Source organism: Aethalodelphis obliquidens, unplaced genomic scaffold (assembly GCF_003676395.1).
Source record: "Aethalodelphis obliquidens isolate GAN/ISIS:26980383/991018 unplaced genomic scaffold, ASM367639v1 scaffold24, whole genome shotgun sequence".
Lineage (NCBI taxonomy): Eukaryota > Metazoa > Chordata > Mammalia > Artiodactyla > Delphinidae > Aethalodelphis > Aethalodelphis obliquidens.
Window position 1 is genome coordinate 21,802,933 of NW_020837968.1, and position 22,501 is coordinate 21,825,433.

Below are 22,501 nucleotides of genomic sequence, written 5' to 3' on the forward strand. Positions count from 1 at the left end.
ATACACACTACTATATATAAAATAATCAACAAGGACCTACTGCATAGCACAGGGGACTATACTCAATATTCTGTAATAACTTATACGGGAAAAGAATCTGAAAAAGAATAGATATATGTATATGTATAACTGAATCACTTTGCTGAAACTAGCACCTGAAACTAACACAACATTGTAAATCAACTATACTCCAGTATAAAATAAAAATTTAAAAGAGAAGTGTATGAGTCAAATCACCAGCATGTTAGGCTACCAGAAGTGGCGTTGAAGTGGAGTCACAAAGTGACTGCTGAAACACTAGTGCCCTGTGTTCCCTTAACAGCAACAAATACCGCTCCAGTGAGCTAAGAGGCTTGAATGCACTGCAGTTTTTCGCTTATTCCTTATGATTTAAGAAATAATTACTTCTTATATCACTTATTTCCAAATAGATCCTTAAAATACCCTTCAGTAACTAAGAAAACTTAAAAGATTATCTGGTCCCATGCAACCTGAAAGAGTGCAACCAACAGAATGATGACAGGGAGCCAGATTTCCAAACATGCCTGTGGCTATCTGAGCAGACAGTAATGCTTCTTGGGTGTGTCCCCTCTAACTTTCAAAGCTAATGAAGATACTACCATGAACTGTCCTTTGTTATGCATTTGCATCAAGTCTTCCACACTTAATAATGCTGACAGTTTTCAAATGGAAACCAACATTTTATTTCGATGTTAAAGAGAACAGGTTGAGGCCACAGAAGTATGAACTTGGAAGCCATAGAGGGTACACACCCAGAGGCCCCAGGAATTATATGCCCAGAGGCCCCAGGAAGTACACTCCCTGAGACCACCAATACTCAGAGAGCCTCTGGCTCCCAAGTTTTGTAGACACACAGCAAACCCTGCACCTGATCTAGATAATAACAATAAGTACAACAGACAGATACCTACAATCCAGAGTCAAGAAAAGCTGACCTCCAAAGATAAAATACAAAGAGTCTTCTTTCTAAAAACAGGCAATTAAGTACCCTGAACAGGACAGCCCGAACCCAAGTGTTATTTTTATGTCACAATGCCATCATGTTAATCAACTTCCATCTATAAAGCCTGAGACATAGTTTAGTGGGATACCTAGAATCCCACATCCTTTCTGATGCCCTCCAATACATTTATGCACTCAGCCTAAGATTAACTGGAGAACTACATCCATTCCAGACTCCTGAATGCCACTGAGAAGCCATAAAAATAAACTTCAGCATAGGTTTGACCCCATCCCATGAGAACATTATCATACTATGAATGTAACTGTATGAGTTAAAAAAAAAATGGGGAGGCAAGAAAATAATATATATGCATTTCCTTGTATATGCATAGCATATTTCTGCGGTGATCCCTAGAAACTAGTACTTTCATTGTTAGTATAGTTTGGAGGGGTTTTGAATGGCTGGTGGAAGGGGCTTAGAGGGACTTTTCTCTGTACTTTGTTCTCTTTGAATTTTTAACCATGTGAATATATTATCTATTCAAAAATATTTTTCAAAACAAATTTTAACTCCCTTTCCTGATTATCCTCTTTATATCCTGTAACTGTTTAAGATCCACTGCTCTCCCTCAAAGCTTACTTTCTCCTTTAACATCTTTAACAAACTCTTCTTTCAATCTCACAGAGTGAGTTTCTGTCTTTGTTCAGACTGCTATAACAACATACCACAAACTGAGTGCTTATAAACAACATATATTTATTTCTCACAGTTGGAGGCTAGGAAGTTCAAGATCATGGCACAGGCAGATTTGGTGTCTGGTGAGAATCTGCTTCCTAGTTAGCCATCTTTTTGCTGTAACCTCACATGGTGGAAGGGATGAACTAGTTCTCTGGTCTCTTTTATATGGCACTAATCCCAATCATGAGGGCACCACCCTCATGACGTAATCACCTCCCAAAGGCCCCACTTCCAAACACTATCACACTATGGCGTAAGATTTCAACATATGAAACTTGGGCAAACACAAACATTCAGACCATAGCAGTTTCTTATTTATCCTCTCCACCAACCTACTGTCAAAATTTAATTATGTAGATCAAAATACCCTACCTCCCAGCAACAATAATAAAAATCTTCCTCTTTAGGAAAAGGTAAAAAATAACTTGGGCTTACAGGATTTATTTTTTGGCATTCTAGGAAAGGGATAAAATCTTTGAACAATTCCACATGAATAATTTTAGCCTTGATACAATGGTAATATAATATCACAAATAACCCAAATTTCAAAAATTAGGAGATATGTCAAACTATGAAATGCCTTGTAGCCATTAAAAATAATAATATAAATTTATAAAATGTCATTTAGATACAAAGTATAAGTAAATGTTTTAAAGATGAAAGAACTCTTGGGATTAACATATACACACTACTATATATAAAACAGATAATCAACAAGCACCTACTGTATAGCACAGGGAACTCTACTCAATACTCTGTAATTACCTATATGGGAAAAGAATCTGAAAAAGAATAGATATATGTATATGTATAACTGATCACTTTGCTGTACACCTGAAACTAACATAACATTGTAAATCAACTATACTCCAATATAAAATAAAAATTTAAAAAACAAAATAAAGATGAAAGAACTCAGGAAAAAATACCCATGAGCACTTTCAAAAAAAAAAAAAAAAAAAAGAGAATCTAGACAACAGAAATAAATCAAAGAATTCAAGGATGGAGGAGGAAACGGTGGTTAGCAGAAATTCCATTGAACTGTGGGAAAAATATACTAAAAGATGGCATGATATTAAAGTATGAACATTCTACCTTGTCAATGTAAAAATATTAATAATAACATACCTAAGATAAACTGGGGGTGGGGGGGGCCTGAGGGAGAAAAAGTAGAAGGAATTTTGAAAGTACTAACACCCTCATCTTCTACAGCAGGAAGTCAACTGTTAATTTTGTATTTGAAATGGGTAGTTCTTTTAAAAAACACAGTGACTACAACCTCTTAAAGTTTTTCTTGTTATCTTTTCTGAATTTAACATAAATAATGTCTCTCATGGCTAACAAACATTTGAGGTTACACAATTTCTTCAATTTAAATTAATTTTTTTCTTGTGTTACATTCAAGTAAAATTAAAACTTTTATTTTTAAAGAGCATGATTATTGTGATCTTATTTTTATAGGAATAGTCTCTTCATTTATTTAATGTTTTATTGGTGATCTACTACGTGCCGAACACAGTTCTAGGTGCTGAAATACAGCAGTGAACAAAACGACAGAAACCCCTGTCCTTGTGGAGATTATATGCTAGACTTTTTTCTTCCATAATTTCTTTCTTTTTCCTTCCTTCCCTTTCCTCTTTCCTTCTTTCTTACTAACTCCTCACCCTTTTATCCATTTATCCTATTACACATGGATAAAAAAGATCTAGAATAATAGTTCTCCAACATTAATAACTGTTATTTCAAGAGGTGGAATTCGGGATAATTTTTTTAAACTTTCTTTAAGTGATTCTTTAATCACAGTTCATCAGAAGGACTATTACAAGCAAACCAATTTTTTACAAAGCGACTTCAAAGTGAGATGATGAAATAAGATATAAACCACTCTTTAAAAATATTTATTGTTATGTATAATTGTGAACTATTTCAGAGAAAAGTACAGAAAAAAATATTACAGGGAATTCCCTGGTGGTGCAGCGGTTAGGACCCCGCACTTTCATTGCCAAGGTCCTGGGTTCAATCCCAGGTCGGAGAACTAAGATTCCACAAGCCACTCGGTGCACCCCCCCGCAAAAAAAAAGTTACAGACAGCCTTATATCCAATACCAAGATTTAACAGAAGTTAACATTTTGCCACATTTATTTGCTTCAGATTTTGTTCCCTAACAATAAAACATTGCAGAAACAACTAAAATTCCACTCTTCATCCCTCTCCCTCCATCTTCAGGTGCAACCACTATTCTAAGGATAATGTTTATCACTCTCATGCATGTATTTGTCTTCATAAACAATAGACTATCACTTTGTACATTTAAATTTTACATTATGTGGTGATCATAATGTTCACTTCCTTCTCCAATATTTTAAACTCAACATTATTATTTTTATATTTTGCAGTATGCGGGCCTCTCACTGTTGTGGGCTCTCCCGTTGTGGAGCACAGGCTCCGGATGCGCAGGCTCAGCAGCCATGGCTCACGGGCCCAGCCGCTCAGCAGCATGTGGGATCTTCCCCGACCAGGGCACAAACCCGCGTCCCCTGCATCGGCAGGCGGACTCTCAACCACTGCGCCACCAGGGAAGCCCTCTAGTGTACTTTTATTGCTAGAATCAAAGATGAAAAGAACATAGATTATAAAAAACTAGGTATGTTTGTGAACAAGATTAGAGCTACTTTCAAATTAAATTTATCAGCTACATGGAACATCTTCCTTACTCCTTTTTTTTTGGTTGCGCTGTGCAGCTTGAAGGATCTCAGTTCCCCAACCAGGGACTGAACCTGGGCCATGGCAGTGAAAGCACCAAATCCTAACCACTGGACCACCAGGAAACTCTCAAGCTTGCTTACTTTAGGGGTATTCCTTGTGGAGTGGGTTTTATTTTTTTACCAAACTAGCTTTATTCAGGGTAACTTAAATTTATTCTATTAAAACTACTCTAATGACTTTTGTTTCCAAAAATTAAATCCATACTCACAAGGTGTGTCATATGATTAATTTTTCTAAAATTTCTGAATACATGAAAGTAGAAATAGTCAAAAAATAGATGGCATACACTTCACAGCCTAAGGCTAAGATCTTTCATGTATTAAAAGATAAATCACTAAATGGAAAAATGGGGAAAGGTCATGAACTGCCAGTTCAAACAAAGAAAAATACAAATTGTCTTTAGACATGAAAAAAATGTCTACAATTAGCGAAATGAAAATTAACACTGAGCTTCTAATTTTCACATATCAGATTGGCAAAAGTCCTAAAGTTTGATAATTAAGCTTTAAGAGGGAGTGGGGAAATAGGCATGCCTCTATAATGATGTGAGAGAATATAGGGTCAAGACAGCAACACCTACCAAAAATATTCATGCAATTTGACACATTTCCAAGAATTTATCCTAGAGAAAAAGTCTCAATCTTGCAAAATGACATGCATACTCAGATATTCTTTGCAACATGGACTGTTATAGCAAAAGCCTAGAAACAACCTAAATATCCATCAAGGGTAGATTAATTCAATATATTATGGTTCATCCATACAATGAAATGAGGAAGCTCTTTATGTACTAATAAAGAATAGTCACCAAAATATACTTATAGGTGAAAAAAGCAAAGTGCATAGTGATTTATATAATATCTCACCACTTATGGTAAAAATACACACACATCCTGCAACTCAATGTCAAAAAAACAAACAATCCAGTTTAAAAATGGGAAAAGGACTAGAGTAGACATTTCTCCAAAGAAGATGTACAAATGGCCAATAAGTACATGAAAATATGTTCAATATCATAATCATTAGGGAAATGCAAATCAGAACCACAAGATTCCACTTTATACCCATTGAGATGGTTATTTTAAAAAACAAAGTGTATTGGCAAGGATGTGGAGAAACTGGAGCCTTGTGCTTCGCTGGTGGGAATGTAAAATGGAACAGCCACTGTGGAAAACAGTACAGTGGTTTCTCAAAAAATTAAACATAGAACTACCACAATTCTACATCTGGTTACACAACCCAAGAATTAAAAGCAGGGACTTGAAAAGACAGTTGTACATCAGTGCTCACGGCAACATTATTCAAATAGCCAAAAGGTGGAAACAACCCAAATGTCCATGGACAGATGGATGGATAAACAAAATGTGTTATATACACACAGTGGAATATTATTCAGCTTTAAGGGATGGAATTCTGATACATGCTACGACATGGATGAACCTTGAAGACATTACGCTAAGTCAAATAAGCCAGACACAAAAGGACAAATACTGTATGATTCCACTTACATGAGGTACCTAGTATACTCAAACTCATAAAGATAGAAAGTAGAATGGTGGTTGCCAGGAGCTTAGGAGAGGGGAGAATGGGGAGTTATTGTTTAAAGGGTATGGAGTTTCAGTTTGGGAAAATAATGTTCTGGAGATGGATGGAAATAATGTGAATGTACTCAATACCCTGAACTATACACTTAAAAATGGTTAATTTTATGTTATGTATATTTACCACAATAAAAAATACATACAAACACGTGTACTTGCATGGACTATCTCTGGAAGAATTAGAGAAACATAATAAATCTTGCCTTTAGAAAAGGGAACCAGATAGCTAAGTGAAGAGATTTACCTATCACTATATATTTTTTGTACCTTTAGAATTTTACCCTATGTGTATATATTATCTATTCAAAAATTTAATTTTCAATCACACTTATTGATTGAAGTCTAAACATAGAGCAGGAAAATGTATATAAGTATATATAAGTCAAAATGTATTATAGTCTATGTTTTGTATGAGGCAAAATAAAAATGCCCCTAATTAATGCTACTGAAAACTTGCCTCAATGTTTTTCAAGATGCAACCTTCAAAAACTATTTAACAAGGAAAATGGAAGATAAAATGAACTGCTTCAGAACTTAAAAGATCAAAACAGGACACCCAGATATAAGTAAAAAGTTCTTATGCGACTAAAATATAACATTGTTAATCCAGATTAAATAGAGGAAAGTCAGATATAAATTATGTACTTCAAGAATATAAAGTAGAGGGCTTCCCTGGTGGCGCAGTGGTTGAGAGTCCGTCTGTTGATGCAGGGGACACGGGTTCGTGCCCCGGTCCGGGAAGATCCCACGTGCCGCGAAGCGGCTGGGCCCGTGAACCATGGCCGCTGAGCCTGTGCCCCGCAACGGGAGAGACCACAGCAGTGAGAGGACCCGTACCGAAAAAAAAAAAAAAAAGGGCTTCCCTGGTGGCGCAGTGGTTGAGAGTCCGCCTGCTGATGCAGGGGACACAGGTTCGTGCCCCGGTCCGGGAGGATCCCGCATGCCGCAGAGCGGCTGGGCCTGTGGGCCATGGCCGCTGAGCCTGCGTGTCTGGAGCCTGTGCTCCGCAATGGAAGAGGCCACAACAGTGAGAGGCCTGCGTATTGAAAAAAAAAAGAATATAAAGTAGAATAATAATACTAGCTAATATTGTTCTAAGCTTTAAATCCCAAACTAATTCGTTCCAAGTTAATATTGTTCTAAGAGCTTTAAAAATGTCCACTGACAACAGCTGTTCTCAAACTTTTTGGTCTCAGAACCCCTTTTACATGCTTAAAAATTATTCAGACCCACAAACAGCTTTTGTTTGTGTGAGTTATATTTATCTATATTTACCATACTAAAAAGTACACCTCAAAGTTTAAAAATATTTATTTACTAATTCATTTAGAAATAATGATAAACCCATTATATGCCTACATAAATAAAATTTTTATGAAAAATAACTATATTTTCCAAAACAAAAAATAAATTTAATTAGAAAAATGGCACTGTTTTACATGTTTGCAAATCTCTTTAAGGTCTGGCTTAACAGAAGGCAGCTGGATTCTCATATCTGGTTCTGCATTCAATCTGTTACAATATCACACATGTAGCTTTTGAAAAACTCCAATATAACTTGTGAAAAATGAGAATGAAAATAGCAAATACTGTCTCAGATTTTTATGAAAATAGTTTTGATTTCACAGACCCCTGAAAGAGTCCTGTGGATACACAGGGGTATACAAACCATTTTGAGAACTACTTACTTACATCAATCCTATGTGGCAAATGTAAAAACTGAGGCACAGAGAGAATAAATCAATTACAGTCACAAAGCTAGGAATGAACCCAGAAAGTCTGATTCCAATCCCCAGGGTTGCCCCTCAGAGCCAGGAGGAAAGCAGCAGGGGCCCATTTCATAATGTTTTACATAATGATTAAAAAAAAACCCACTGGCTGCCTGGCAGTCACAATACCAGACCTCCACTCCACCTAATGTGCTAAAATTTCAAATTAAATCTTTTAATTCATGCCAAGCAGAGGTAAGGGGTGCTGGTCTGCCCTTCAAGGGAAACAGCATCACTTGAAGGATCAAGCACATTAGGGCAGGAATAGCCAAATGCCCTGGAAGCTTCTCAAGAACAGCTGTCTCTTCCAAACGGAGCTATTATGTCTGTCTCTGGAACTCTTACCCCATTCAGACCCCTCCTTACACCATTCAATCTACACAGAATACTGCCTTCAATTCTTAATTAAAATGTTCAAAAAGAAGACTAATAAAGAGACTAGTTCTATCAGATAGTAAAGCATACTATAAATTGATAGCAATTAATATAGGACTGTCCTAGTATATATGATCAGGAGGTAAGGCAATAGATCAGAACACATAGCCTAAATTAGACTCAATTATAGAAAATGCAGTACATTATAAAGTGGATCTAATAATTCAAGAAGTAAATAAACTGAACTGTTCAGCAATTTGAAAAAAAATCTATTTAGACCTTCACTTTTAATCATATGCCAAAATAAATTCTAGCTAGATGAACTGTTTTTACAAATAGAGGAGCCTGCTAAGGCTGGGCAAGGCAGGACCAGACCTTATTCAGCACTGCATTCCCAGGCCTCTTCCAGGGCTGCGGCACAGCTGCCCCAAAGAGAAGAAACTAATTTGAGTTTCAACTCTGTGGCTAGTCTATTATTCGATCTTGGGCAAGTCATTGTGCTTCTTGGTCCTTAATTTCTGACTTATAAAGAGTGGATAGTAATGATACCTGCAGCATGAGAACACTCACTGTAAACTTTAAAGTGCTATACAAATTAGCAGAAGGAGTATAGAAACTGCATTCATCCATGTTCCTACCACTCAGATACGCTTATCATTAATATTTTAGTGCTAAAAACAATGCCAATTTTCTTAGTAATTTTATTTTATAAAGTAGACATTTTAAGAACATACACTTTTCCTCGGGGCCTCAGTACAATTATTTTAATTCTGAATGGGTAAAAGATGCAACCCCTAAACATGTTTGTTTCCCCTGAATTGGCCCTTCTATCAAAAAAAGGCCTGGGGCTTCCCTGGTGGCGCAGCGGTTGAGAATTTGCCTGCTAATGCAGGGGACACGGGTTCGAGCCCTGGTCTGGGAGGATCCCACATGCCGCGGAGCAGCTGGGCCCGTGAGCCACAACTACTGAGCCTGAACTTCGCAACGAGAGGCCGCGATAGTAAGAGGCCCGCACACCGCGATGAAGAGTGGCCCCCGCTTGCCACAACTAGAGAAAGCCCTCACACAGAAACGAAGACCCAACACAGCAAAAAAAAAAAAAAAAAAAGGCCTGGCATCAGGGATTTGGGAAATTTTCTCTTCACTGCTACTTTCAGGAAGCCTCAAAGCAGGAGATGAGCCCATGAAATCCATGAAGGGTGGGGTGGAGGGGAGCAGGGAGGGAAGGGGCGACACAGCCCAGCAAGACACCGAATTAGAGAAACGCTGACATGACCTTAAGCAAACTATTTACCTTCTCCGAGTCTCCAAAAACTGGAGATGCCAACCCTTACTGTACCAATAAAAAGACTAAAATGAGGTAATGTACACAAAAACCCTTAGCACCCAACTATAGGGAGACGTCAGAGAGCAAGGCTTGAGTAAATGCTGGTTTCCCTTCTCTGTTCCCCCTCTCTTTCATAAAGCTATCCTGGTTCTTCTTGCACTTCCCTGACTTCTCTGACAATACCTCTCCTCTCCTTCCCCAGGAGAACCCTTCCGCTCCAGTGAGAGGTCTGAGGTAAAGGCACGTGCCATCCATATATTTATTCAAATTGCAGGCAAGAGTTGCAAGCTCCCCACCCCATCCCAAACCCTATCAACCACCACTACTGTCCCACCGGGTTTCCCGCTAGGATACTCACACTGCGGAGTGTCATTGACAATGCATGCAGTGAGGCTGGCGCCACTTCGAGCTGTGCAGTGCTCAGCCCTGCACTTTACCCTCACACTTCCCTGGCAATGGCTGAGCCAAGCCTCCCACAAGGCCGACTACAGTTGCAGTGCTGGAAGTTAACTCCACTCTCTACCTTATCCACTGCAGTAAAGCCCATGAACATAGTTGAGTACCAAACAAAACTTTGTAAGGTGTTACTATAAAGTAATGAAACTGACTGCACTTATCACTCTCCTTTCCTGTAATCACACCTTGTACCTTCAGGTGTGAGAAACTAAGGAATACATATACAGTCAGCCCTCCGTATCCATGGGTTCCACATCCAAAGATTCAACCATCCACAGATCTAAAATACTGGGAGAAAAAACCCCAGAAAGTTCCAAAAGCAAAATCTGAATTTGCCACATGCCACAGGCAACTATTTACATAGCATTTACACTGTATTAGGTACTATAAGTAATCAGAGATGATTTAAAATATATGGGAGGGACTTCCTGGTGGCGCAGTGGTTAAGAGTCCGCCTGCCACTGCAGGGGACACAGGTTCGCACCCTGGTCCAGGAAGATCCCACATGCTGCGGAGCAACTAAGCCCAAGTGCCACAACTACTGAGCCCGCGCTCTAGAGCCCGTGAGCCACAACTACTGAGCCCACGTGCCACAACTACTGAAGCCCACACACCTACAGCCTGTGTTCTGCAACAAGAGAAGCCACCACAATGAGAAGCTCATGCACCGCAACAAAGAGTAGCCCCCGCTCACCACAACTAGAGAAAGCCCGCGTGCAGCAACGAAGACCCAATGCAGCCATAAACAAACAAATAAATTCATATATAAAAAAATAAAATATACAGAAGGATGTAGGTAGGTAATATGCAAATTCTATGCCACTTTTTATAAGGGGTTTGAGCATCCCTAGATTTTGATATCCTCGAGGGGTGAGGGGTTGGGGGTGAGTCAGGGAGGAGTCGGGGTGTGCCTTGGAACCAATCCTTTGTAGATACCAAGGGACGATCGTAGCTACAATTTGTCATACATAAAACCTCCTATTGTTCATTCAGTTTAGCTCAAATTTAAAGCACTTAGTCCTGGGAGTTCCCTGGCAGTCCAGTGATTATGACTCTGTACTTTCACTGCCGAGGGGCTGGGTTCAATCCCTGGTCGGGCAATTAAGATCCCACAAGCCACGCGGGGGGCAAAAAAAAGCACTTAGTCACTTCCAACTGTTTTCTTGGCCTCTGTACTACTAGTTTCTGACTCTTGAGATTGTGATCCCATCAAATACTCCTCATTCAGCTTGGTCTCCTGGAACAATGGTTTCATTGCCTTTCTTTGATGTACATATGTGGCATAGATTCTACAGCTTCTGTTTTATGCATGTATAATCTCCTCTACCTTTTTGCCTCTTCTTTTTTCACACTATTCTTTGTCTCCTGTCCTCCATTCTAGATCTACCAGTATTCATGTCTTTTTCTCATCTTTTTATGTTCTTTTGTTTTGGTTCTTTTGGTTATTTTACTCAAGGAGTGTATCATGTTTAAGTATTATTAATCCTTCTTTATAATATCATGTTCATAGCTTGATTATACATAGCTATGTATTTTATTTTTTTTAATTTATTTATTTAATTCATTTATTTTTGGCTGTGTTGGGTCTTCATTGCTGCGCATGGGCTTTCTCTAGTTGCAGTGAGCAGGGGCTAGTCTTCCTTGCAGTGTGTGTGCTTCTCACTGCAGTGGCTTCTCTTGTTGCAGAGCATGGGCTCTAGGCACGTGGGCTTCAGTAATGTGGCTCACAGGGTCTAAGAGCACAGGCTTAGCTGCTCCGCAGCATGTGGGATCTTCCCGGACCAGGGATCAAACCTGTGTCCCTTTCAATGGCAAGTGGATCCTTAACCACTGAGCCACCAGGGAAGTCCCCATACCTATGTACTTTAAAAGCAAATTCTATTCATTCACTCAACAAATATATACTGAGTGCCAACTATGTGTCTAGTACTAAAGTTATAGTAGAGTTAGCCTCATTCACAGAATTTAGTCTGTAGGTTAGAATAGGCAATGTGGATATATATTCTTTCCACCAGATTATGAAGAATAATAAACAGTATAGATCCGAAGCAACAGATAGAAAAGACCTTTTACAGGGTACAGAAAAATAAGTACTTTAAATAGCATAATAAGTCCAAAGAAAGTAAAAAGAAGAGAATGAACCCTCCTCTACTTTACAAGTTGTATCAGCAATTTAGAATTAGAAGAAAACATTTCCAAACCTCACATCCACTGTATTATTTGACTCATGGTCAAATACTTCAAAAGCTTCTTTGATTTTTTTGTGAAATTCTGCTACCGCTATCTCTGCAAAAGAAAAAGTAAATAAAAATTATTTTTTTAACTTTAACTTCAAAACAAAAATTTCAATAACTAGAAATTCTAGGAAGGAAGAACATGGCAGAACTCCTTCCTCATATTATTTATTGCGGGGGGTGGGGAGAGGCTCTGTAGGAGAATGTCTTTACGCAGAGGAGAGGCATGCTGAACTCTTTAAGAGTGAAATGTTATGATGTTTGCAATTTACCTTTCTCCCCGCTTCCCAATATTCTTTTTTTTTTTTTTTTGCGGTACGCGGGCCTCTCACTGCCGTGGCCTCCCCCGTTGCGGAGCACAGGCTACGGACATGCAGGCTCAGCGGCCATAGCTCACGGGCCCAGCCGCTCCGCGGCACATGGGATCTTCCCGGACCGGGGCACGAACCCGTGTCCCCTGCATCGGCAGGCGGACTCTCAACCACTGTGCCACCCAGGAAGCCTCCCAATATTCTTAATGTATCATTTGGCATGTTTAACTTCCTCTAGAGATCTCAAAGACGGAGTTTTTAAAACAACTTTTTTACTGAGGCATAATACACAAACAAGAAAGTACCAAAGGTGCACTTATCTCAAGTATACAGCTTACTGAGTTTTTATATATGTATATAGTCACAGAGCTGAACTACCACCCAGATCAAGATATAGAACATTTCCAGCACCAGCCTATCTTCCATCTCAGTTTGGGTAGATCCTAGCCTGAGAAGCAGAAGGAATCCAGTGCCACAGATATTGTGTTTCTCTAGTGTGTCCACCTGTCTTGCTTTACTCTATGCTTGAGGAGGATGGAAATTGGGGAGTGGGAGGCATACAAAAGCAACATGTTACACTCGCTCAAAAAACTTTCAAACTGGGCTTCCCTGGTGGCGCAGTGGTTGAGAGTCCGCCTGCCAATGCAGGGGACGTGGGTTCGTGCCCCGGTCCGGGAGGATCCCACATGCCGCAGAGCGGCTGGGCCCGTGGGCCATGGATGCTGGGCCTGCGCGTCCGGAGCCTGTGCTCCGCAACAGGAGAGGCCACAGCGGTGAGAGGCCAGCGTACCGCAAAAAAAAAAAAAAAAACTTTCAAACTAGTTTTGAAACTAAAACTTACTTAGATGAAACAATTAAAACGTCATTTATTCAGTAAATATTGATTGAGTACCTACTATGTACTACACACTATTCTAAGTGCTACAGTTAGAGCAAGGAACAAAATAGACAAAAATTCCTGCCTCCGTGGAGCTATTTTGTGCATGGTGGGGGAGATACATAAGCTTATACACACTTGGTAAAATACACAGTAAGTCAAATGGTGCTAGAAAATATAAAGCAGGGAAGGGACATGGGTGCTGGCAATGTGGGTAGGGGCGAATGGGATGGGATGGTGGTTTGGGAAGGCCTACCTAAGTGATAAGGTGACATCTGCACAGACCAGAAGGAGGAGAAAGCGCCAGCCTTGTGAATATCAGCAGGAAGAGTTTTTAGCCAGAGAGAACAAGAAAGGCAGAATGGTAGGAAATAAGGTCAGAAAGGTATGAGTTTGAGGGTGGGGACAGATTCTATAAGGGCTCTGCAGGCTACTTTAAGGACGGTGTCTTGTACTTTGAAAGAGGTGAGAAACCACTGGAGGGTTCTAAGCAGCGAAGTGACATGGTCTGGCTTCTATTCACTTTGGCTATTATGTTAAGAATACCCTGGAAAGGAACAAGGGTGGAAGAAAAGAGACCAGTTAGGAGGATATTGCTATATTCTATTTTTTTTTTGGTACGCGGGCCTCTCACTGTTGTGGCCTCTCCCGTTGCGGAGCACAGGCTCCGAACGCGCAGGCTCTGCGGCCATGGCTCACGGGCCCAGCCGCTCCACGGCATGTGGGATCTTCCCGGACCGGGGCACGAACCCGCGTCCCCTGCATCGGCAGGCGGACTCTCAACCACTGCGCCACCAGGGAAGCCCTGCTATATTCTAGATGAGAGAATATTGTGCTTACTATTTGAAAAACAAATAGCTTTTCTAGAAAAAGTGGAAAGAGAGAGATTAAGTATGAGTTTAGATAATTATTTTAATTATAAATATATTCTCTTTACCCTAACATAACCACTAACATAACATTTTGCTGTATTTTCCTTTCCTCGTACACAACCTTTTATAACTACCATTCATTCTCCTAACTACTTCACTGAAATGTTTTATTTTTCCAGGTTGCAACATAACCTTCAATTCTGAACAGTACCAAAGGAATGTAACAATTTATTGATAATGTTAATTTTTCTTTATTATAATAAATAACATGGCAGCAAACTTCTACTAGTTTAATAAGCAAGTAAATGTTATCTCATTATTTAAATTTACAGCTCTTTGCTTACAAGTAAGTCTAAATAATGATCCTTTATGCTTGTTTACCACCTCTATTTTCTGTTATGAATTGTCTGTTCATGTTCTCTGCTCATCCCTACTGCGATCTTCTGTTTTTTCTTAACAATTTGTATGAGCTCTTTAAATAATAAAGACTTAACCCTATGTCATGATTACTGAAAACAATTTTCCAGGTCAGTTGTTTTCATTTGTTTTCCTAAAATGAAAACAGTTCCATCTCCTTTATGATCACCAAAATCACACATGATTCCTGAAGAAAAAAAAAAAAGGAAAGAAGTTTAGACTAAGTAAAAACCACTTCAAATCCTACCAAGCAGAGTTAACTACTCTTAATGTTGTCCTCTAATCTAATTTTTCACTCAACAATAAACTGTGAGCATCTTTTTATTCTCAAAAAAAACTTATTACATTATCATTTTTAGTGGCTGATATTCCATTATAGAACTTTATCATAATTTATTAAACCAACTCCCTAATTGTAGACATTTAAGTAGTTCCCAACTTTTTTGTTTTTACAATAATTCTTGAGTGAACCATTCTTCCCAATTCGTCTTTGTGCATTTGTCTTATTATCTCGCTGAAATACAATAAGTTGAATTTGTGTTAGATATTGGGAAGGCTCTTATTAGTCTTAATAGTACCGTGGGAAAATCTCACTGGTTATAATACTGCCATTGCACAAAGCTGATGTTTGCTTTTTAAATTTAAGATTATTTTTTAAGTACATTATCTTTTATTTTTATTTTAGTCACATCTGTTAAGATTTCTTCTCATCCTTTAAAGTTTAGAAACATATCCTTTGAAAGGACCACCAAAAGAGGGAGAAAATCATCCTTTTTCTATAGGTTTGGTGAATACTCAATTCTATTTTCTTCTACAATTTAAAAATACACTTACTCTTAAATCCATCTGAAAGTTATTTTGTCATGATTCAAAGTGAAAGATTAATTTCTAATCTTATTTTAGTAATTTCTAATTTACTAAGCACTTGAGTTCTTTCCTCCTACTTTATAATGTGTTATAATCCTCTATGTGATGGAGACTAGTTCTATTGATTGTCTATTCTATCAATTCCATTCTGAATTGCATTTCTAGTCTTACATCATTACCATCCTATTTTACTTATTACCACTGTTATTGGTCTTCTTTTTAGGAATGTTCTTTAATATTCTCACCCGTGTATTCTTCCTAATGAAATTTAGAAATCCAAATAAAATTTAGAAATTCCAAATAAAACACCATTGGGAGTTTTATTGCGTATTGCAATGAAGCTATATGCCGAGAAAGAATTAACATTTTAAAATAGTTTTCGGACTTCCCTGGTGGCGCAGTGGTTAAGAATCTGCCTGCCAATGCAGGGGACACGGGTTCGAACCCTGGTCCAGGAAGATCTCACATGCCATGGAGCAACTAAGCCCGTGCATCACAACTACTGAACCTGCGCTCTGAAGCCCACGTGCCACAACTACTGAGCCCGTGTGCCACAACTGCTGAAGCCTGAGCACCTGGAGCCTGTGCTCTGCAGCAGAAGAGGCCACCATGGTGGGAGGCCCGTGCACCACAGCAAAGAGTAGCCCCCGCTCGCCACAACTAGAGAAATCCCGTGCGCAGCAACAAAGACCCAACATATCCAAAAATTAAAATAAATAAAAATTTTAAAAGTCTTTGAGACATTCTAAAGAAACTTGTTAACTTTAATGCAGCATTTTCCAAATTTACTGGATCATGGAATCTCCTTTTTCCAATTGTCATCTGTCAGGAATAAATAATGCTTTAATTGACATTTGGAACTTCCCTAACTCAGGAATCCTCACCCACTGGACACAGGTATGATGTGAATGGATTACAGGGGCATCCGAAAATACTGATGCTCTCATTTCTCAGTGTGGCCAGGTCGAGGTTGGGCAGCAAAACGCAACTATTCCAGGGCTTCCTAGCAGGAGGCTCAAAGCAGTACAGGATCTGATGGCAAGCCCCTTGGTCACACAGGTGGCAAGCACAGCAAATGCTATCAGGTACCCACTGCTCCACACTTGCCATGAAGGTGATCTACCACATGGGCTCCTATTTCAGAAGCCAGAAATCAAATGCACCACTGCTTATCACGGACAAGGAATCCATGGAGCCACTGGAATAGTTCGTGTTCCACATGCCCATGGAACATAATATACAATCCAGTGTTGAGACTGAGGAGGCTTGTGGCTCTAAGAAACAGCCCCCAATCCTTATCTTCACATATATTGGCTAATTCTATCCCTGTGCAGCTGATGGGCCCTTTTAGTATCAGCCAAGCCTGCATCATGGCTCTAACAACACATACATGTTATATAAATTAAATCTTCACCATTATTTTTAAATAACTGATATGAGAAAGTTCAACTGGATTAAAAAACCATTTGCATTATATCACAAAATTTTCTAAGTTATATTTATTAATTAAAGGAGGAGTTTTTGACAGAAACAAACTCACAGACATAGAGAACAAACTAGTAACTAGTGGTTATCAGTGGGGAGAGGGAAAAGGTGAAGGGTGAGACAGGGCTATGAGATTGAGAGACACAAACTACTATGTATAAAATAAATAAGCAACAAGGATATATTATACAGCACAGGGAAATATGCCATTATTTTGTAATAACTTTAAATGGAGTATAATCCATAAACACTGAATCACTATGTTGTACACCTGACACTAATGTAATATTTTAAATCAACTACACTTCAATTTAAAAAGGATACATTTTTGAGATTATAAATATAATTTCAACTGTTTTAAATTTTTTAGTGGTTGAGAAAAATACTTTTACATTTTTACATAAAGTTTCCCATTGATAATAAACTATCAAAAATTGAGGAGCGGGCTTCCCTGGTGGCGCAGTGGTTGAGAATCTGCCTGCTAATGCAGGGGACACGGGTTCGAGCCCTGGTCTGGGAAGATCCCACATGCCGCAGAGCAACTAGGCCCGTGAGCCACAACTACTGAGCCTGTGCATCTGGAGCCTGTGTGCCGCAACAAGAGAGGCCGCGATAGTGAGAGGCCCGCGCACCGCGATGAAGAGTGGCCCCCGCTTGCCACAACTAGAGAAAGCCCTCACACAGAAACAAACACCCAACACAGCAAAAATAAATAAATTAATTAATAAACTCCTACCCCCAACATCTTCTTAAAAAAAAAAAAAATTGAGGAGCTTGGGCTTCCTTGGTGGCGCAGTGGTTGAGAGTCCGCCTGCCGATGTAGGGGACACGGGTTCGTGCCCTGGTCCGGGAGGATCCCACATGCCGCGGAGTGGCTGGGCCCGTGAGCCATTGCCGCTGGGCCTGCGTGTCCGGAGCCTGTGCTCCGCAACGGGAGAGGCCACAACAGTGAGAGGCCCGCATACCGAAAAAAAAAAAAATTGAGCTTATATTTAAAAATCTGATCAGGAATTGAAAACAGTCACCCCTCGAATCCACAGGGAGATTGGTTCCAGGACCCACGATACCAAAATCCGAGGACACTCAAGTTCCTTATATAAAATGGCATAGTATTTGCATATAACCTACACACATCCTCCCATATATGCTAAATCACCTCTAGATTACTTATAATATCTAATACAATGTAAATGCTATATAAGTAGTTGCTGGGCACACTGCAAATTCAAGTTTGAATCTGAAATTGAAAGCTTCGTGTTGTAAACATCTCTATACCCATCACCTGTATCAAACTATGACTAATATTTTGCTGTTTTTTGCTTCTTCCCTATGTCTCTGTCTCTAAGTAAATTGCAGACATTACAATTATTCATCCCTAAATACTTCAACACGCATCTCCTAAAAATAAGGACATCCTCCTACGTAACCCCAATATAATTATGACATCTTTAAAAATTAACAAAAATTCACTAAAATCATCTAATATCTATTCAGTATATAAATTTCTAAATTGTACCATAATGTCTTTTTTATAGTTATTTTTTCAACTTACACTCTAATTAAAGTTTCTGTACTACATTTGGTTTTAATATTTTTTGGTCTCTTTTAAACTACCACAGTCCTTCATCCTTCCCTAGTCTCCTATCCCCCTATGAAATTAGCTTGTGGAAGAGACCAGGCTATGCAATGTCTTATAAAATGTCCTACATTCTGGACTTGTCTGATAGCAGTTCTTGTTTCACCTTCATGTTAAAAAACTACTTCTCCATTAAGTTTCATTCCTTCAGGACATATCACCTGCTACGCCTTCTCACTGCTGTCTTTTACTGATTCTCTGATCACTTTCCTCCAAATTTATCACCCCAACTAATTCAGTTTCCAACAACCCATCCTCACAGTTCCATTTGATCATCAACACCTTTTGATTCCACTTATTAAATCTTTTAAAATCTGTCTCCCTCCTTCCATTTCCACTGCCACTGCTTAAGTTTAGACCTTCATCACTTCTGAACTGGATTTTAACACAGTAACTTCCTGTCTTTTTGCCTTTAGTCTCCTTTCCCTCCATTCCCATTCCATCCTTCAAACCATAGTCCACATTTTGATAGAATGATCTTTCTAAAACAAAACTTTGCTCATATGACTTCCTGATTTAAAATCTTTCAATGGTTCCCAAGGTCTTTAAAAAAAAAACATTCAGTCTCCTTAATCAGGTACACAAATCCCTTTACAACCTTGCCCCCTTTTTATCGCAAAAATGCCATTTCTCAGAACGTTCCCATACAGATTCTCCACCTTGAAAATCTTTGTAGTTTTTCAATTAATATGCTTTTTCATTGTCATTGTGATTGATAGTCTGTCTGTATGGAACAGTCCTCTCCTTTTTCTGGGCTAATTCTATTCATCATTCAAGGCAGTTTAAGAGTAACACACACCTTTCTGAAGGCTACCCTCATCCTCTTTTTCGACTAGGTACCCTCCTATGTAATCATGTAGCATCCATGGATATCTCTATTATAATATTATATCAAACTATGTTGTAATCAGTGGTTTACTTATTTGTCTCCCCTTCCATACTTGTAAACACCTTGAGAACAACTTTGACACTGCCTGGAACATACTAAAATCTCAATAAATGCTTACTAAATAGTTACTCATTGCATGTGAGATAATCCATATCCCATTTGTTATGACAATTCACAATTTCCCTTTTTGGTGTTTTATTGGGTATTAACAGAATTATATTTATTTCCTTCATATAATGAAACTAGGTAACATTTAAGTTTTTTTCTATGTTATAGAACAATTTGTGTAACAAGAGAATTATCTGTTGGGTAAGAAATTGGCAAGGAAAGAATTAAGGCAGTATAACAAAATGACAGACAGTAAAATGCAGTGGTTGACAAATTCAGCAATATATTAAAAGGATAACACATCATGACCAAGTGGGATTTATTCCAGGGAAACAAGATTGGTTCAACATACAAAAATCAATCAAAGTTACATACCACTTTAATAGAATGAAGGCAGAAAAGCCACATGATTAGGACAATTGATATAGAAAAAGCATTTGACAAAATTCAACACCCTTTCATGATAATATTCAGAAAACTAGGAACAGAAGGAAACTTCCTCAACATGATAAAGGCCTTATATGAAAAACCCACAGCTAATATCATTTTCAATGCTGAAAGACAAAGCTTTTCCTGGAAGATCAGGAATAAGACAAAGATGCTCTCTTTTACCTCTTCTATTCAACATAGTATTGGATGTTCTAGCCAGAGGATTTGGGCAAGAAAAAAAAATAAAAGGCATACAAGTTGGAAAGGAAGAAGTAAAATCATCTCCGTTCACAGATGATATAATCTTATATGTAGAAAACCGTGAGTCTGCCAAAAAATCCAAAAAACAAACAAAACCTGATAGAGCTAATAAACACATTCAGCAAAGTTGCAGGATATAAAATCAACACACAAAAATCAGTCACATTTCAATACAATAAAAATTTCAGTACAATAAAAACAAACAATTTGAAAAGGAGTTTTTAAAATTCCATTTGTAATATCACAAAAATATCAACCCCAAAAATACATAAGTTGGACGTCATCAAAATTAAAACTTATGTGAAATCAAAGGACACTACCAAGAGTGAAAAGACAACCCACAGAATGAGAGAAAACATTTGCAAAGCATATATCTGATAAGGAATTAATATCCAGAATATATAAGAACTCCTATAACTAAACAACAGAAAAATCAACCCAATTAAAAAATATGAAAACTTTGAATAGTCATTTCTCAAAAGAAGTTACACAAATGGCTTACTAGTACCTGAAAAAATGCTCAACATCACTAGTCATCAAATGCAAATCAGAACAAGGAGATAATACTTCATGCTCATTAGGATGTCTATTATAAAAACAGAAAATAACAAGTCTTGGTGAGGATGTGGAAAAACTGGAACTGTTGTGTATTGCTGATGGAAGTATAAAATGGTACAGCTAGGGACTTCCCTGGTGGCACAGTGGTTAAGAATCCGCCTGCCAATGCAGGGGACACGGGTTCGATCCCTGGTCCGGGAAGATCCCACATGCCGGAGCAACTAAGCCCGTGCACCACAACTACTGAGCCTACGCTCTAGAGCCCACAAGCCACAACTACTGAAGCCCGCATGCCGCAACTACTGAAGTTCGCATGCCTAGAGCCTGTGCTCTGCAACAAGAGAAGCCACCACAGTGAGAAGCCTATGCACCACAACGAAGAGTAGCCCCCACTCTCCACAACTAGAGAAAGCCCGCGTGCAGCCAAAAAAGAAAAAAAAGGTACAGTTGCTGTTGTGGAAGACAGTACAGTAGTTCCTCAAAAAATTAAAATCTAATTACCATACAACCCAGCAATTCCACTTCTGGGTATACATCCAAAAGAATTGAAAGCAGTGTCTCAGCAGGTATCTGTACACCAATGTTCATAGCAGCATTATCCACAGTAGCCCAAAGGTGTAAACAACCCAAATATCCATTGACAGATAGATGCATAAGTGAAATGTGGCATATATATACAAGTGGAATATCACTCAGTCTTGAAATGAAACTATGACATATGCTACAACATGGATGAACTTTGAAGATGTGATGCTACGTGATATAAGCCAGATCCAAAAGAACCAATACTGTATGATTCCAATGATATGAGGAACCCAGAATAGTCAACTCATAAAAACAGAAAGTAGAATGGTGGTTGCCAGGAGCTGGGAGGAATGGAGAGTTACTGTCAAATGGGTACAAAGTTTTTGCTTGGAATGATGAAAAGTTCTGGAAATGGAGAGTGGTGATAGTTGCACAGCACTCTGAATGTACTTAATGTCACTGAATTGTGCATTTTTAAATGGTTAGGATGGTTTTTAAAAAATCCTAAAAATCAAAGTTAGAAAGAAAAAAGAAGCAACCATTCTAACGAAATTGTTCTAAAATTGATAGTGGTAACGGGTGCACATATCTGTGAATATATTAAAAACAACTGAATTGTACACTTCGAAAGCATGAACTGCATGGTATGTGAATTATATCTTAATAAAGCTGCTATTAAAAAAGATGGAAGGGATATTATAATTCTTACACTCACAGGGAAGATAATTATGTAAGTAAAAACTTCTCTTATTCTAATAAATAATGTGTGTATTTTTTAAGTTACTAAAATATTAAAAAATATATATATGCCAATTAATGCAACTTTTAACAATTTTGTGAAGGCAGCCCATTTTATTTCTTCCTTCACAATCTAAACTTTTATTTCCTCTTCTTGTATCATTCCATTAGCTAGCTGTCCGTCTATTTGGGCTGCTGTAACAAAGTATCACAGATTTGGTATTTTATAAATAACAGAAGCTTATTTCTCACAATTCTGGAGGCTGAAAGTCTGAAATCAGGGTGTCAGCATGGTTC

At 38.5% G+C, this 22,501-nt stretch overlaps 1 protein-coding gene across 3 annotated transcripts in view; it reads right to left on the reverse strand.

Moving 5' to 3' along the window:
• The window catches only part of DRC8 (dynein regulatory complex subunit 8), a 129,074-nt gene that overhangs the window by 47,840 nt on the left and 58,733 nt on the right, over positions 1-22,501 (reverse strand). For 2 of the 3 annotated variants that reach the window (XM_027122403.1, XM_027122402.1), the window contains exon 2: positions 12,199-12,283. In XM_027122403.1, coding sequence (XP_026978204.1) covers positions 12,199-12,283 — 85 coding nt within the window. Of the gene's footprint in view, positions 1-12,198; positions 12,284-22,501 lie in introns of those variants that run through there. The other variant, XM_027122404.1, reaches the window with a different exon arrangement.